The sequence below is a fragment of the Scyliorhinus torazame genome, chromosome 5 (assembly GCF_047496885.1).
Source record: "Scyliorhinus torazame isolate Kashiwa2021f chromosome 5, sScyTor2.1, whole genome shotgun sequence".
Lineage (NCBI taxonomy): Eukaryota > Metazoa > Chordata > Chondrichthyes > Carcharhiniformes > Scyliorhinidae > Scyliorhinus > Scyliorhinus torazame.
The window spans coordinates 167,366,677-167,380,853 of NC_092711.1; the positions used below are offsets into that span (position 1 = coordinate 167,366,677).

At 48.8% G+C, this 14,177-nt stretch overlaps 1 protein-coding gene across 1 annotated transcript in view; it reads right to left on the minus strand.

The window, feature by feature from the left end:
- Nucleotides 1-14,177, minus strand: part of LOC140418026 (uncharacterized) — a 149,960-nt gene that overhangs the window by 72,882 nt on the left and 62,901 nt on the right. The window contains 1 exon segment of the mRNA XM_072501456.1: nucleotides 12,115-12,795. Coding sequence (XP_072357557.1) covers nucleotides 12,115-12,795 — 681 coding nt within the window.

Here is a 14,177-nt window from a genome sequence, read left to right on the forward strand (position 1 = left end):
ATTGGGAGGAGGATTGAAGACAAAAGTAGGGAGGTTATGCTTCAGTTGTATAGGAAACAGATAGTTGACAGTAACTTTGTAATTTAAAAAAAAAAAAAGTATTTATCAAAAAAAAGACTAATTTTAATTTTAATTAATTGACGCAATGTCAGTTAGAGGGGTGCTGTGCTCTGACTGTGAGATGTGGCAGGTCCGGGAGGCTTCCAGCGTCCTGGATGGCTTCATCTGCAGAAAGTGCACCCAACTGCAGCTCCTCACAGACCGCATGGTTCGGTTGGAGCAGCAATTGGATGCACTTAGGAGCATGCAGGTGGCGGAAAGCGTCATAGATCGCAGTTATGTAAGTGTGGTCACACCCAAGGTGCAGGCAGAGAAATGGGTGACCACCAGAAAGGGCAGGCAGTCAGTGCAGGAATCCCCTGTGGTTGTCCCCCTCTCGAACAGGTATACCCCTTTGGATACTGTCGGGGGGGATAGCCTATCAGGGGAAAACAGCAGCAGCCAGAGCAGTGGCACCACGGCTGGCTCTGATGTTCAGAAGGGAGGGTCAAAGCGCAGAAGAGTAATAGTTATAGGGGACTCTATAGTCAGGGGAACAGATAGGCGCTTCTGTGGACGTGAAAGAGACTCCAGGATGGTATGTTGCCTCCCTGGTGCCAGGGTCCAGGATGTCTCCGAACGGGTAGAGGGAATCCTGAAGGGGGAGGGCAAACAGGTAGAGGTCGTTGTACATATTGGTACTAACGACATAGGCAGGAAGAGGCATGAGGTCCTGCAGCAGGAGTTCAGGGAGCTAGGCAGAAAGTTAAAAGACAGGACCTCGAGGGTTGTAATCTCGGGATTACTCCCTGTGCCACGTGCCAGTGAGGCTAGAAATAGGAAGATAGAGCAGACAAACACGTGGCTAAACAGCTGGTGTAGGAGGGAGGGTTTCGGTTATCTGGACCACTGGGAGCTCTTCCGGGGCAGGTGTGACCTGTATAAGATGGACGGGTTGCATCTAAACCGGAGAGGCATAAATATCCTGGCCGCGAGATTTGCTAGTGTCACACGGGAGGGTTTAAACTAGTATGGCAGGGGGGTGGGCACGGGAGCAATAGGTCAGAAGGTGAGAGCGTTGAGGGAGAACTAGGGAATATGGACAGTGTGGCTCTGAGGCAGAGCAGACGGGGAGAAGTTGCTGAACACAGCGGGTCTGGTGGCCTGAAGTGCATATGTTTTAATGCAAGGAGCATTACGGGTAAGGCAGATGAACTTAGAGCTTGGATTAGTACTTGGAACTATGATGTTGTTGCCATTACAGAGACCTGGTTGAGGGAAGGGCAGGATTGGCAGCTAAACGTTCCAGGATTTAGATGTTTCAGGCGGGATAGAGGGGGATGTAAAAGGGGAGGCGGAGTTGCGCTACTTGTTCAGGAGAGTATCACAGCTATACAGCGAGAGGACACCTCAGAGGGCAGTGAGGCTATATGGGTAGAGATCAGGAATAAGAAGGGTGCAGTCACAATGTTGGGGGTATACTACAGGCCTCCCAACAGCCAGCGGGAGATAGAGGAGCAGATAGGTAGACAGATTTTGGAAAAGAGTAAAAACAACAGGGTTGTGGTGATGGGAGACTTCAACTTCCCCAATATTGACTGGGACTCACTTAGTGCCAGGGGCTTAGACGGGGCAGAGTTTGTAAGGAGCATCCAGGAGGGCTTCTTAAAACAATATGTAAACAGTCCAACTAGGGAAGAGGCGGTACTGGACCTGGTATTGGGGAATGAGCCCGGCCAGGTGGTAGATGTTTCAGTAGGGGAGCATTTCGGTAACAGTGACCACAATTCAGTAAGTTTTAAAGTACTGGTGGACAAGGATAAGAGTGGTCCGAGGATGAATGTGCTAAATTGGGGGAAGGCTAATTATAACAATATTAGGCGGGAACTGAAGAGCATAGATTGGGGGCGGATGTTTGAGGGCAAATCAACATCTGACATGTGGGAGGCTTTCAAGTGTCAGTTGATAGGAATACAGGACAGGCATGTTCCTGTGAGGAAGAAAGACAAATACGGCAATTTTCGGGAACCTTGGATGACGAATGATATTGTAGGCCTCGTCAAAAAGAAAAAGGAGGCATTTGTCAGGGCTAAAAGGCTGGGAACAGACGAAGCCTGTGTGGCATATAAGGAAAGTAGGAAGGAACTTAAGCAGGGAGTCAGGAGGGCTAGAAGGGGTCATGAAAAGTCATTGGCAAATAGGGTTAAGGAAAATCCCAAGGCTTTTTACACTTACATAAAAAGCAAGAGGGTAGCCAGGGAAAGGGTTGGCCCACTGAAGGATAGGCAAGGGAATCTATGTGTGGAGCCAGAGGAAATGGGCGAGGTACTAAATGAATACTTTGCATCAGTATTCACCAAAGAGAAGGAATTGGTAGATGTTGAGTCTGGAGAAGGGGGTGTAGATAGCCTGGGTCACATTGTGATCCAAAAAGACGAGGTGTTGGGTGTCTTAAAAAATATTAAGGTAGATAAGTCCCCAGGGCCGGATGGGATCTACCCCAGAATACTGAAGGAGGCTGGAGAGGAAATTGCTGAGGCCTTGACAGAAATCTTTGGATCCTCGCTGTCTTCAGGGGATGTCCCGGAGGACTGGAGAATAGCCAATGTTGTTCCTCTGTTTAAGAAGGGTGGCAGGGATAATCCCGGGAACTACAGGCCGGTGAGCCTTACTTCAGTGGTAGGGAAATTACTGGAGAGAATTCTTCGAGACAGGATCTACTCCCATTTGGAAGCAAATGGACGTATTAGTGAGAGGCAGCACGGTTTTGTGAAGGGGAGGTCGTGTCTCACTAACTTGATCGAGTTTTTCGAGGAGGTCACTAAGATGATTGATGCAGGTAGGGCAGTAGATGTTGTCTATATGGACTTCAGTAAGGCCTTTGACAAGGTCCCTCATGGTAGACTAGTACAAAAGGTGAAGTCACACGGGATCAGGGGTGAACTGGCAAGGTGGATACAGAACTGGCTAGGCCATAGAAGGCAGAGGGTAGCAATGGAGGGATGCTTTTCTAATTGGAGGGCTGTGACCAGTGGTGTTCCACAGGGATCAGTGCTGGGACCTTTGCTCTTTGTAGTATATATAAATGATTTGGAGGAAAATGTAACTGGTCTGATTAGTAAGTTTGCAGACGACACAAAGGTTGGTGGAATTGCGGATAGCGATGAGGACTGTCTGAGGATACAGCAGGATTTAGATTGTCTGGAGACTTGGGCGGAGAGATGGCAGATGGAGTTTAACCTGGACAAATGTGAGGTAATGCATTTTGGAAGGGCTAATGCAGGTAGGGAATATACAGTGAATGGTAGAACCCTCAAGAGTATTGAAAGTCAAAGAGATCTAGGAGTACAGGTCCACAGATCACTGAAAGGGGCTACACAGGTGGAGAAGGTAGTCAAGAAGGCATACGGCATGCTTGCCTTCATTGGCCGGGGCATTGAGTATAAGAATTGGCAAGTCATGTTGCAGCTGTATAGAACCTTAGTTAGGCCACACTTGGAGTATAGTGTTCAATTCTGGTCGCCACACTACCAGAAGGATGTGGAGGCTTTAGAGAGGGTGCAGAAGAGATTTACCAGAATGTTGCCTGGTATGGAGGGCATAAGCTATGAGGAGCGATTGAATAAACTCGGTTTGTTCTCACTGGAACGAAGGAGGTTGAGGGGCGACCTGATAGAGGTATACAAAATTATGAGGGGCATAGACAGAGTGGATAGTCAGAGGCTTTTCCCCAGGGTAGAGGGGTCAATTACTAGGGGGCATAGGTTTAAGGTGAGAGGGGCAAAGTTTAGAGTAGATGTACGAGGCAAGTTTTTTACGCAGAGGGTAGTGGGTGCCTGGAACTCACTACCGGAGGAGGTAGTGGAGGCAGGGACGATAGGGACATTTAAGGGGCATCTTGACAAATATATGAATAGGGTGGGAATAGAAGGATACGGACCCAGGAAGTGTAGAAGATTGTAGTTTAGTCGGGCAGTATGGTCGGCACGGGCTTGGAGGGCCGAAGGGCCTGTTCCTGTGCTGTACATTTCTTTGTTCTTTGTTGTTCTTTGACATTGGTGAGACCACATCTGGAGCACTGTACAGTATTGCTCTCATTTAAGGCTGTACTTGTGAGTGATGAAATGTAGGTGACTTGATTGAAGCGTACAAGATCCTGAGGGGCCTTGACAGGGTGGATGTGGAAAGGATATTTCCTCTTGTGGGAGAATCTAGAAATTGCAGTCACTTTAAAAGTTAAAACTTGCCCATTTAAGGCAGAGGAAAACTTTTTTTCTCTGAGGGTTGTGAGTCTTTGGAACTTTCTTCCTCAAAGGGCAGTGGAAGCAGAGTCTTTGAATATTTTTAAGGCAGAGCTGGATAAATTCTTGCCAAGTAAGAAGGTGAAAGGTTATCGGGGGGTCGGCAGGAGTGTGGAGTTGAGGTTAAAGTCAGATCAGCCGTGAACTTATTAAATGGTGGAGCAGGCTCGAGGGGCTGAGTGGCCTACTCCTGCTCCTAATTCGTATGTTATCACATCTTATAATAGATTGTAGCATTTTCCCTCCTACTGATGTCAGGCTAATGGGTCTGTGGTTCCCTGTTTTCTCTCCCTCCTTAAATTGTGGGGTTACATTTACCACCTTCCAATCTGCAGGAATCATTCCAGAATCTATAGAATTTTGAAAGATGATCACCAATGTGTCCACTATCTTTACAGCCGCCTCTTTCAACACTCTGGGATGTAGAGCATCAGCTTTTGGGGATTTATTAACTTTCAACCAATACTACTTTTTCACTAATACTAATCTCTTTCAGTTCCTCGTGCTCACTATTCCCCTTGGTTCTCTAGTGTTTTTGGGACAATTTCTGTATCTTCCTCTGTGAAACAGACTCACATTATTTAGTTTCTCTGCCATTTCCTTATTCCCCATTATAACCTCTCCTGTCTCTGTCTGGAATGGACCCACATTGGTCTTTGCTAATCTTTTCCTTTTCGCATTCCTACAGGAGCTTTTCCAGTCGGTTTTTATGTTTCTCGGTGATTATCGCAGATTGGGGACCAGACCGATGCTCCCACATGTCCCCTCGACTGCCCCCAGACTCTCAAGGCCGCCACCACGGGACTGGTGGAGTACTGCGCCGACGGGAACGGTAGAGGGGCAGTTACCACCCCCAGACTTCTGCCCATGCAAGAAGCCACCTCCATACGTACCCATGCCGACCCCCCCCCCCCCCCCCCCCAAGCCACTTCCTAACCATGGCTATGTTAGCCTCCCAGTAATAATTGCTAAAATTCGTCAGCGCCAGCCCGCCCTCCACCCGGCTCCGCTCAAGCATTAGCCTCCTCACTCGCGGGGACTTAACCCCCCATACCGAGGAGAGCGGCGGGGCCACAGGATAAAAGAGTGCGAGGAGAACGGCGGGGACACAGGATAAAAGAGCGCGAGGAGAGCGGCGGGGACACAGGATAAAAGAGCGCAAGGAGAGCGGCGGGGACACAGGATAAAAGAGCGCGAGGAGAGTGGCGGGGACCCAGGATAAAAGAGCGCGAGGAGAGCGGCGGGGACACAGGATAAAAGAGCGCGAGGAGAGCGGCGGGGACACAGGATAAAAGAGCGCGAGGAGAGCGGCGGGGACACAGGATAAAAGAGCGCGAGGAGAGCGGCGGGGACACAGGAGAAAAGAGCGCGAGGAGAGCGGCGGGGACACAGGATAAAAGAGCGCGAGGAGAGCGGCGGGGACACAGGATAAAAGAGCGCGAGGAGAGCGGCGGGGACACAGGAGAAAAGAGCGCAAGGAGAGCGGCGGGGACACAGGATAAAAGAGCGCGAGGAGAGCGGCGGGGACACAGGATAAAAGAGCGCGAGGAGAGCGGCGGGGACACAGGAGAAAAGAGCGCGAGGAGAGCGGCGGGGACACAGCTGCCGGAGAAGCGGCCTTCAGATTTTCGGCGGGGGCAGTGGCCAGGGGTCTGTTGGGAAGGTTAAGTTTTCCTCTTTAAAAACTTACCTTGAAGAGTGACATCGCAGCAAAGCAGTGACCGGATTGGCTGGTAAGGAAAGTGCTCCAATTAGCAGTAGCTGGGAGAAATCAAACTCTTCGTGTGTTGGTAAGTATTGTGATTGATAAGTAAAATCTTTATTCTTTCACTTATTCATTATTTGATATTATATTTGAAATCAGTTAAGGTAAAAGTGTAAAAATGCCAGGAGATCCCAGACCCATGTTATGCTCCCCGTGCTCAATGTGGGAGTTCAGGAACGCGGCCGATGCCCCTAATTCTTTCATGTGCGGGAAGTGTGTCCAGCTGTAGCTCCTGTTAGACTGCATGACGGCTCTGGAGCTGCGGATGGACTCACTTTGGAGCATCCGCAATGCTGAGGAGGTCGTGGATAGCACGTTCAGTGAGTTGGTCACACCGCAGATTAGGGTTGGTGAGGGAGACAGGGAATGGGTGACCAAAAGGCAGCAAAAGAGCAGGAAGGCAGTGCAGGTGTCCCCTGCGGTCATCTCCCTCCAAAACAGGTATACCGTTTTGGATACTGTTGGGGGAAATGACTCACCAGGAGAAGGCAGTAGTAGACAGGCTCATGGCACCGTGGCTGGCTCTGCTGCACAGAAGGGCGGGAAAAAGACTGGCAGGGCTATAGTCATAGGGGATTCAATCATAAGGGGAGTAGACAGGCGTTTCTGTGGTCGGAAACGAGACTCCCGAATGGTATGTTGCCTCCCGGGTGCACTGGTCAGGATGTCTCAGATCGGCTGCAGGACATACTGAAGGGAGGGTGAACAGCCAGTTGTCGTGGTGCATATAGGCACCAACGATATAGGTAAAAAACGGGATGAGGTCCAACAATCAGAATTTAGGGAGTTAGGAGATAAGTTAAAAAGTAGGACCTCAAAGGTAGTAATGTCAGGATTGCTACCAGTGCCACGAGACAGTCAGAGTAGAAATTCAAGAATAGTCAGAATGAATACGTGGCTTGAGAGATGGTGCAGGAGGGAGGGGTTCAGATTTTTGGGACATTGGAACCGGTTCTGGGGGTGGTGGGACCATTACAAATCGGATGGTCTACACCTGGGCAGGACTGGAACCAATGTCCAAGGGGGTGCTTTTGCTAACACTGTTGGGGAGGTTTTAAACTAATGTGGCAGGAGGATGGGAACCAGATTAGGAAGTTAGAGGTCAATAAAGAGGCAGCAACTAAAGCTAGTAAGGTACTAGATAATAAACTCAATGTGACTAAGGGGAAGAGTAGACAGGGAAGAGATGATGAACGCAAAGGGACAGGTGGTCTGAGGTGCATTTGTTTCAATTGAGAAATGTAGCAGGTAAGGCAGATGAATTTAGGGCTTGGATTAGTACCTGGGAATATGATGTTATTGGTATTACTGAGACTAGGTTGAGGGAAGGGCAAGACTGGCAACTAAATATCCCAGGGTATAGATGCTTCAGGAGGGATAGAGAGGGAGGTAAAAGGGGTGGAGGAGTTGGATTACTGGTCAGAGATGATATCACAGCTGTGATTAAGGAGGGCACGATGGAGGATTCGAGCACTGAGGCAATATGGGTAGAGCTAAGAAATAGGAAGGGTGCAGTAACATCGTTGGGACTTCGCTACAGGCCTCCCAAAAGCGAGCATGAAGTAGAGGTACAAATATGTAGACAGATTATAGAAAAATGTAGGAGCAATAGGGTGGTCGTGATGGGAGATTTTAACTTCCCCAACATTGAATGGGACTCATGTAGTGTTGGAGGCGTAGATGGAGCAGAATTTGTAAGGAGCATCCAGGAGAGTTTTTTTTAGAACAGTGTTGAAATAGTCCAACTCGGGAAGGGGCCATACAGGACCTGGTATTGGGGAATTATCCCGGCCTGGTGGTTCAAGTTTCAGTCGGTGATTACTTTGGGAATGGCGATCACAATTCCGTAAGTTTTAGAATATTCATGGACAAAGACGAGAGTGGTCCTAAAGGAAGAGTGTTAAATTGGGGAAAGGCCAAGTATAACGAAATTCGGCAGGAGCTAGGGAATGTGGATTGGGAGCAGCTGTTTAAGGGTAAATCCACATTTGAAATGTGGGAGTCTATTAAGGAAAGGTTGATTTAGAGTGCAGGATAGACATGTCCCTGTGAAAATGAGGGATAGAAATGGTAAGATTAGGGAACCATGGACGACGGGTGGAATTGTGAGACTCGCTAAGATGAAAAGGAAGCATACATAAGATTTAGGCGACTTAAAACTGATGAAGCTTTGGAGGAATATCGGGAAATTGGACAAATCTCAAACGCGCAATACAGAGGGCTAAAAGGGATCATGAAATATCTTTGGCTAACAGGGTTAAGGAAAATCCCAAAGCCTTTTATTCATATATAAGCAAGAGGGTAACTAGAGAAAGGATTGGACCACTCAAAGACAAAAGAGGGAATTTATGCGTGGAGTCAGAGGAAATGGGTGAGATTTTTAATGAGTACTTTGCATCGGTATTCACCAAGGAGAGGGACATGACTGATGTTGAGGCTAGGGATGGATGTTTAAATACTCTAGGTCAAGTCGGCATAAGGAAGGGGGAAGTTTTGGGTATTTTAAAAGGCATTAAGGTGGACAAGTGCCCAGGTCCGGATGGGACCTTTCCCAGGTTACTGAGGGAAGCGAGGGACGAAATAGCTGGGGCCTTAACAGATATATTTGCAGCATCCTTGAGTACGGGTGAGGTCCCGGAGGATTGGAGAATTGCTAATGTTGTCCCTTTGTTTAAGAAGGGTAGCAGGGATAATCCAGGGAATTATAGGCCTGTGAGCCTGACATCGGTGGTAGGCAAACTGTTGGTGAAGATACTGAGGGATAGGATCTATTCACATTTGGAAGAAAATAGAGTTATCAGTGATAGGCAGCATGGTTTTGTGCAGGGAAGGTCATGTCTTACAAATCTAATAGAACTCTTTAATGAAGTGACAAAGTTAATTGATGAGGGAAGAGCTGTTTGATAAAGTTTCCCATGGCAGGTTGATTGAAAAAGTGAAGTTGTATGGAGTTCAGGGTGTACTAGCTAGATGGATAAAGAACTGGCTGGGTAACAGGAGACAGAGAGTAGTGGTGGATGGGAGTGTCTCAAAATGGAGAAAGGTGACTAGTGGTGCTCCACAGGGATCTGTGCTCGGACCACTGTTGTTTGTAATATACATAAATGATCTGGACGAAGGTATAGGTGGTCTGATTAGCAAGTTTGCAGATGATACTAAGATTGGTGGAGTTGCAGATAGCGAGGAGGACTGTCAGAGAATACAGCAAAATATAGATAGATTGGAGAATTGGATAGAAAAATGGCAGATGGAGTTCAATCCAGGAAAATGCAAGGTGATGCATTTTTGAAGATCCAATTCAAGAGCGGACTATACGGTCAATGGAAGAGTCCTGGGGAAAATTGATGTACAGAGAGATCTGGGAGTTCAGGTCCATTGTACCCTGAAGGTGGTAACGCAGGTCGATAGAGTTGTCAAGAAGGCATACAGCATGCTTGCGTTCATTGGACGGGGTATTGAGTATAAGAGTCGGCAGGTCATGTTACAGTTGTATAGGACTTTGGTTAGGCCACATTTGGAATACTGCGTGCAGTTCTGGTTGCCACATTACCAGAAGGATGTGGATGCTTTAGAGAGGGTTCAGAGGAGGTTCACCAGGATGTTTCCTGGTATGGAGGGTGCTAGCTATGAAGAAAAGTTGAGTAGATTAGGATTGTTTTCGTTGGAAAGGCAGAGGTTGAGGGGGGACCTGATTGAGGTCTACAAAATTATGAGATGTATGGACAGGGTGGATAGCAACAAGCTTTTTCCAAGAGTGGGGGTGTCAATTACAAGGGGTCACGATTTCAAGGTGAGAGGGGGAAAGTTTAAGGGAGATGTGCGTGGAAAGTTTTTTACGCAGAGGGTGGTGGGTGCCTGGAATGCTTTGCCAGCGGAGGTGGTAGCCGGTCCCAATCCCTCGCCACCTAGGGACCTGAAACTGTCCCCTACCACTCTAAACGGCAGTTCCCCCAGTCACCTCTCCTGATCCCTCGCCTGGACTATAAACATCTCGCTCTCCCCCATATTAAGCTTATACCCCGAAAAGCAGCCAAATTCCCCTAAAATTCCCACAATTTCTCCCATCCCCTCAATTGGATTGGAAACATACAAATGCAGGTCGTCTGCATACAGCGAGACTCTGTGCTCCCCCCCTCCCCCGGACGAGCCCCTTCCAGCCCCTTGAGACCCTCAGAGCAATTGCCAGCGGCTCAAGAGCCAGTGAAAACAGCAGTGGGGAGAAGGGGCATCCCTGTCTCATCCGAAGTCGTCCTGTTCGTCCGTACACTGGAGACTGATACAGCAACCTGACCCAGTCAATAAAGCCCCTCCCAAATCCGAACCGCCCCAGGACCTCCCAAAAATAATCCCACTCAACCCGGTCAAAAGCTTTCTCTGCATCCATTGCGACCATTACCTCCACCTCCCTACTTTCCGGGGGCATCATGATCATGTTTAACAGCTTTCTTACATTGGCCACCAGCTGCCTGCCCGTCTGATCCTCCACAATGACGTTCAACAAAATTTTGACCAGCAGTTTGGCATCTACGTTCAACAGGGAAATCGGCCGTAGGACCCACATAGCTCCGGGTTCTTGTCCCGTTTCAGGATAAGCGGAATCGTAGCCTGTGACATCATCTGGGGCAGAACCTCCCTTTCCCTTGCCTCGATAAACACCTTCATCAGCACCGGTCCCAATATCCCGGAGAACATTTTATAGAACTCCTCTGGGTACCCGTCCGATCCCGGGCCTTACCCGGCAGCGTGGCCTTCAGACCCTTCACTATCTCTTCCAACCCGATCGGGGTTCCCAGCCCTTCTAACAGCTCCCCGTCCACCTTCGGAAAAGTCAGCCCCTCCAGGAAGTGCCTCAACCCCTCCGGCCTCACAGGCGGTTCTGAGCTGTACAACCTGCTGTAAAAATCCCGAAATGTCTTACATCCCCTACGGAGTCCCCAACTAAGTTCCCATCCCCATCGATAACTTTCCCTATTTCCCTAGCTGCGTCCCTCTTTCTAAGCTGCTGTGCAAGCATCCTGCTGGCCTTCTCACCATGCTCGTATATCGCCCCCCCTCGCCTTTGAGCTATTCCACTGCCCTCCCTGTGGTTAACAAGCCAAACTCCACCTGTAGCCTCCGCCGTTCCCTTAAATGCCCTATCTCTGGAGTCTCCGCGTACCTCCTATCGACTCGTAGAATCTCTTTTACTAGTCGGTCCGTCTCTGCCCTGTCCGTCCTGTCCCTGTAAGCCCGGATCGAGATCAGCTCTCCTCTCACCACTGCCTTCAGCACTTCCCAGACCACCGCTGCCGAGACCTCCCCCGTATCATTTACCTGCGGGTAATGCAGCATGCATTTCCTCAGCCTCTCGCACACCGCTTCGACCGCCAACAGCCCGACATCCAACCTCCGTTGCGGGCGCTAATTGCTATCTTTACTCATCTGCAGATCAACCCAGTGTGGAGCATGGTCCGAGATCGTAATCGCCGAATACCCCGTGTCCACCACCCCTGCCAGCGAGGCCCTACCCAAAACAAAGAAATCGATCTGAGAGTATACCTTATGTACGTGGGAGTAGAAAGAAAACTCCTTCACCCTCGGCTGCCTAAATCTCCATGGATCCACCCCACCCCATCTACTCCATGAACCCTTTCAGTTCCTTTGCCATTGCTGGCACCCTGCCCGTTTTCAAGCATGATCGATCCAGGCCGGGATCAATAACTGTATTAAAGTCCCCTCCCATGATCAGTTTGTGCAAGTCCATGTTCTATTTTCTCTTTATCAGTTGCTTGGTCCTCTTTTGCTGAATTCTAAAACACGTTCTCAGTCCTCAGGTTTACTACTATTTTGGCCACTTTATGAGCCTCTTCCTCTGATCTAATGGAATCTTTAACTTTTCTTGTTCGCCACGGTTCCATCACTTTTCCTGTCTCAGAATCCCTGAGAGAGAAAGAGAAGAGAGAACGAAATGCAGTCCTGGATGTAATTGAAGCAGAACAATAACAGCAGAATCCATCACTGTAATCAATTGTGAACTTGTTGGTGTCTCAGCAGGGACGAGGAAACACAGAATCCCTTCCCACACTGAGAGCAGGTGAACGGCTTCTCCCCAGTGTGAACCTGCTGGTGTTTCAGCAGGTTGGATGAAGTAGTGAATCCCTTCCCACACTGAGAGCAGGTGAACGGCCTCTTCCCAGTGTGAACTAGCTGGTGTTTCTGCAGGTTGGATGAAATAGTGAATCCCTTCCCACACTGAGAGCAGGTGAACGGCCTCTTCCCAGTGTGAACTCGCTGGTGTTTCAGCAGGCTCGATGAAGCAGTGAATCCCTTCCTACACTGAGAGCAGGTGAACGGCTTCTCCCCAGTGTGGATTCGCAGGTGTGTTTGAAGGCTGCTTGACTGAGTGAATCGCTTCTCACACTGAGAGCAGGTGAACGGCCTCTCCCCAGTGTGAACTCGCTGGTGTTTCTTCAGATTGGATAACTCAGTGAATCCCTTCCCACACTGAGAGCAGGTGAATGGCCTCTCCCCAGTGTGAACTCGCTGGTGTTTCTTCAGACTGGATAACTCAGTGAATCCCTTCTCACACTGAGAGCAGGTGAATGGCCTCTCCCCAGTGTGACTGCGTTGATGAATCTCCAGCTCTGATGGGAATCTGTATCCCTTCCCACAGTCCCCACATTTACACGGTTTCTCCATGTTTTGGGTCTCCTCGTGTCTCTCCAGGTCAGATGATCAATTGAAGCCTCGTCCACACACAGAACACGTGTACGGTCTCTCCCCGCTGTGAATGGTGTGATGTTTTTTCAGGCTGTGTAACTGGTTAAAGCTCTTTCCACAGTCAGTGCTCTGGAGCACTCTCGCTCGGGTGTGTGTGTCTCGGTGCTTTTCCAGTCACACTGATGGTTAAACTTTGTTGAAGTCAACAGGTCGGGCAAACATTTCTCCTTCTAGATTTAATGGCCGATGAACCGAGTGACTCTGTCAGATCCAGACGTGATGTTTGAGATTTCTGTCTGTAAATCCGATCCTTTGGAGTTTACAAAAGACATCACAGTCAGTCCAGGATAGAAATTCAGAACAGATTATTTTAATTTCTATGGAACATTTTTTCCTCTCTCATTCCCCAAAAGCCGTAAATCTCCATCCCACACACTCTCCCTCCATTCTCACTCTGCTGTATCTAATATTCACCCTCCCAATTCTCCTGAAGGTGCTGATTCAGGCTGACTGACAGATCCCTGCTCACTGCTTCCTGTCCTGGACACAGATCATAACAAATAGGAGCCACAGTCGGCCATTCAGCCCATCAAGCCTACTCGACCATTCAATGGGATCATTGGCCGATCTACCTCAGCACCATTTTTCCACATTATCCCCCATATCCCTCGATATCTTCAATATCGAGAAACCTATCCCTCTCGGTCTAAAAATACTTGATGACTGAGGCTCCACAGTCCTCTGGGGTAGAGAATCCCAAAGCTTCACCACATTGTCTTTGAATTCATTGCCGGGGGCAGCACGGTGGCGCAGTGGTTAGCACTGCTGCCCCTCAGTGACGAGGACCTGGTTTCGATCCTGGCCCCGTGTCACTGTCCATGTGGAGTCTTCACATTCTCCCTGTGTCTACATGGGTCTCACCCCCACAATGTAAAACGATGTGCAGGGTCGGTGAATTGGCCACGCTAAATTGCCCCTTAATTGGAAAAAAAAAGAATTGGGTACTCTAAATTTATTCTTTTTGAAGGACAATGAAGTTTTGGAGCCAGAGGTGTAATTAAAGCATCGTAAAAAGCGTGGACTAATGGAATGTTGTTTGGATGAAGGGGATTCCCTGTGGAGTTAATTAGATTTCAGCTTGGTCAGATGGTGTCAGTACTGGGAGGAGCCACGGTTTCAGGCTTTTTGCAGCAAAGCAGTGTTTTCGTTGAGAATTAGTTCAAGACGTGAGCAGAGGTCAAGCATCTCAGTTCAGTTGAAAATATATGTCTGCAGCTAGATTGGCAGTTTCTTTCCAAGCAGTTCAGAAGAGTGTCATTCGAAGGCGAGCTGAAACAAGCTGAAACAGCTTCCCAAGTTTCTTCATGGTTCTG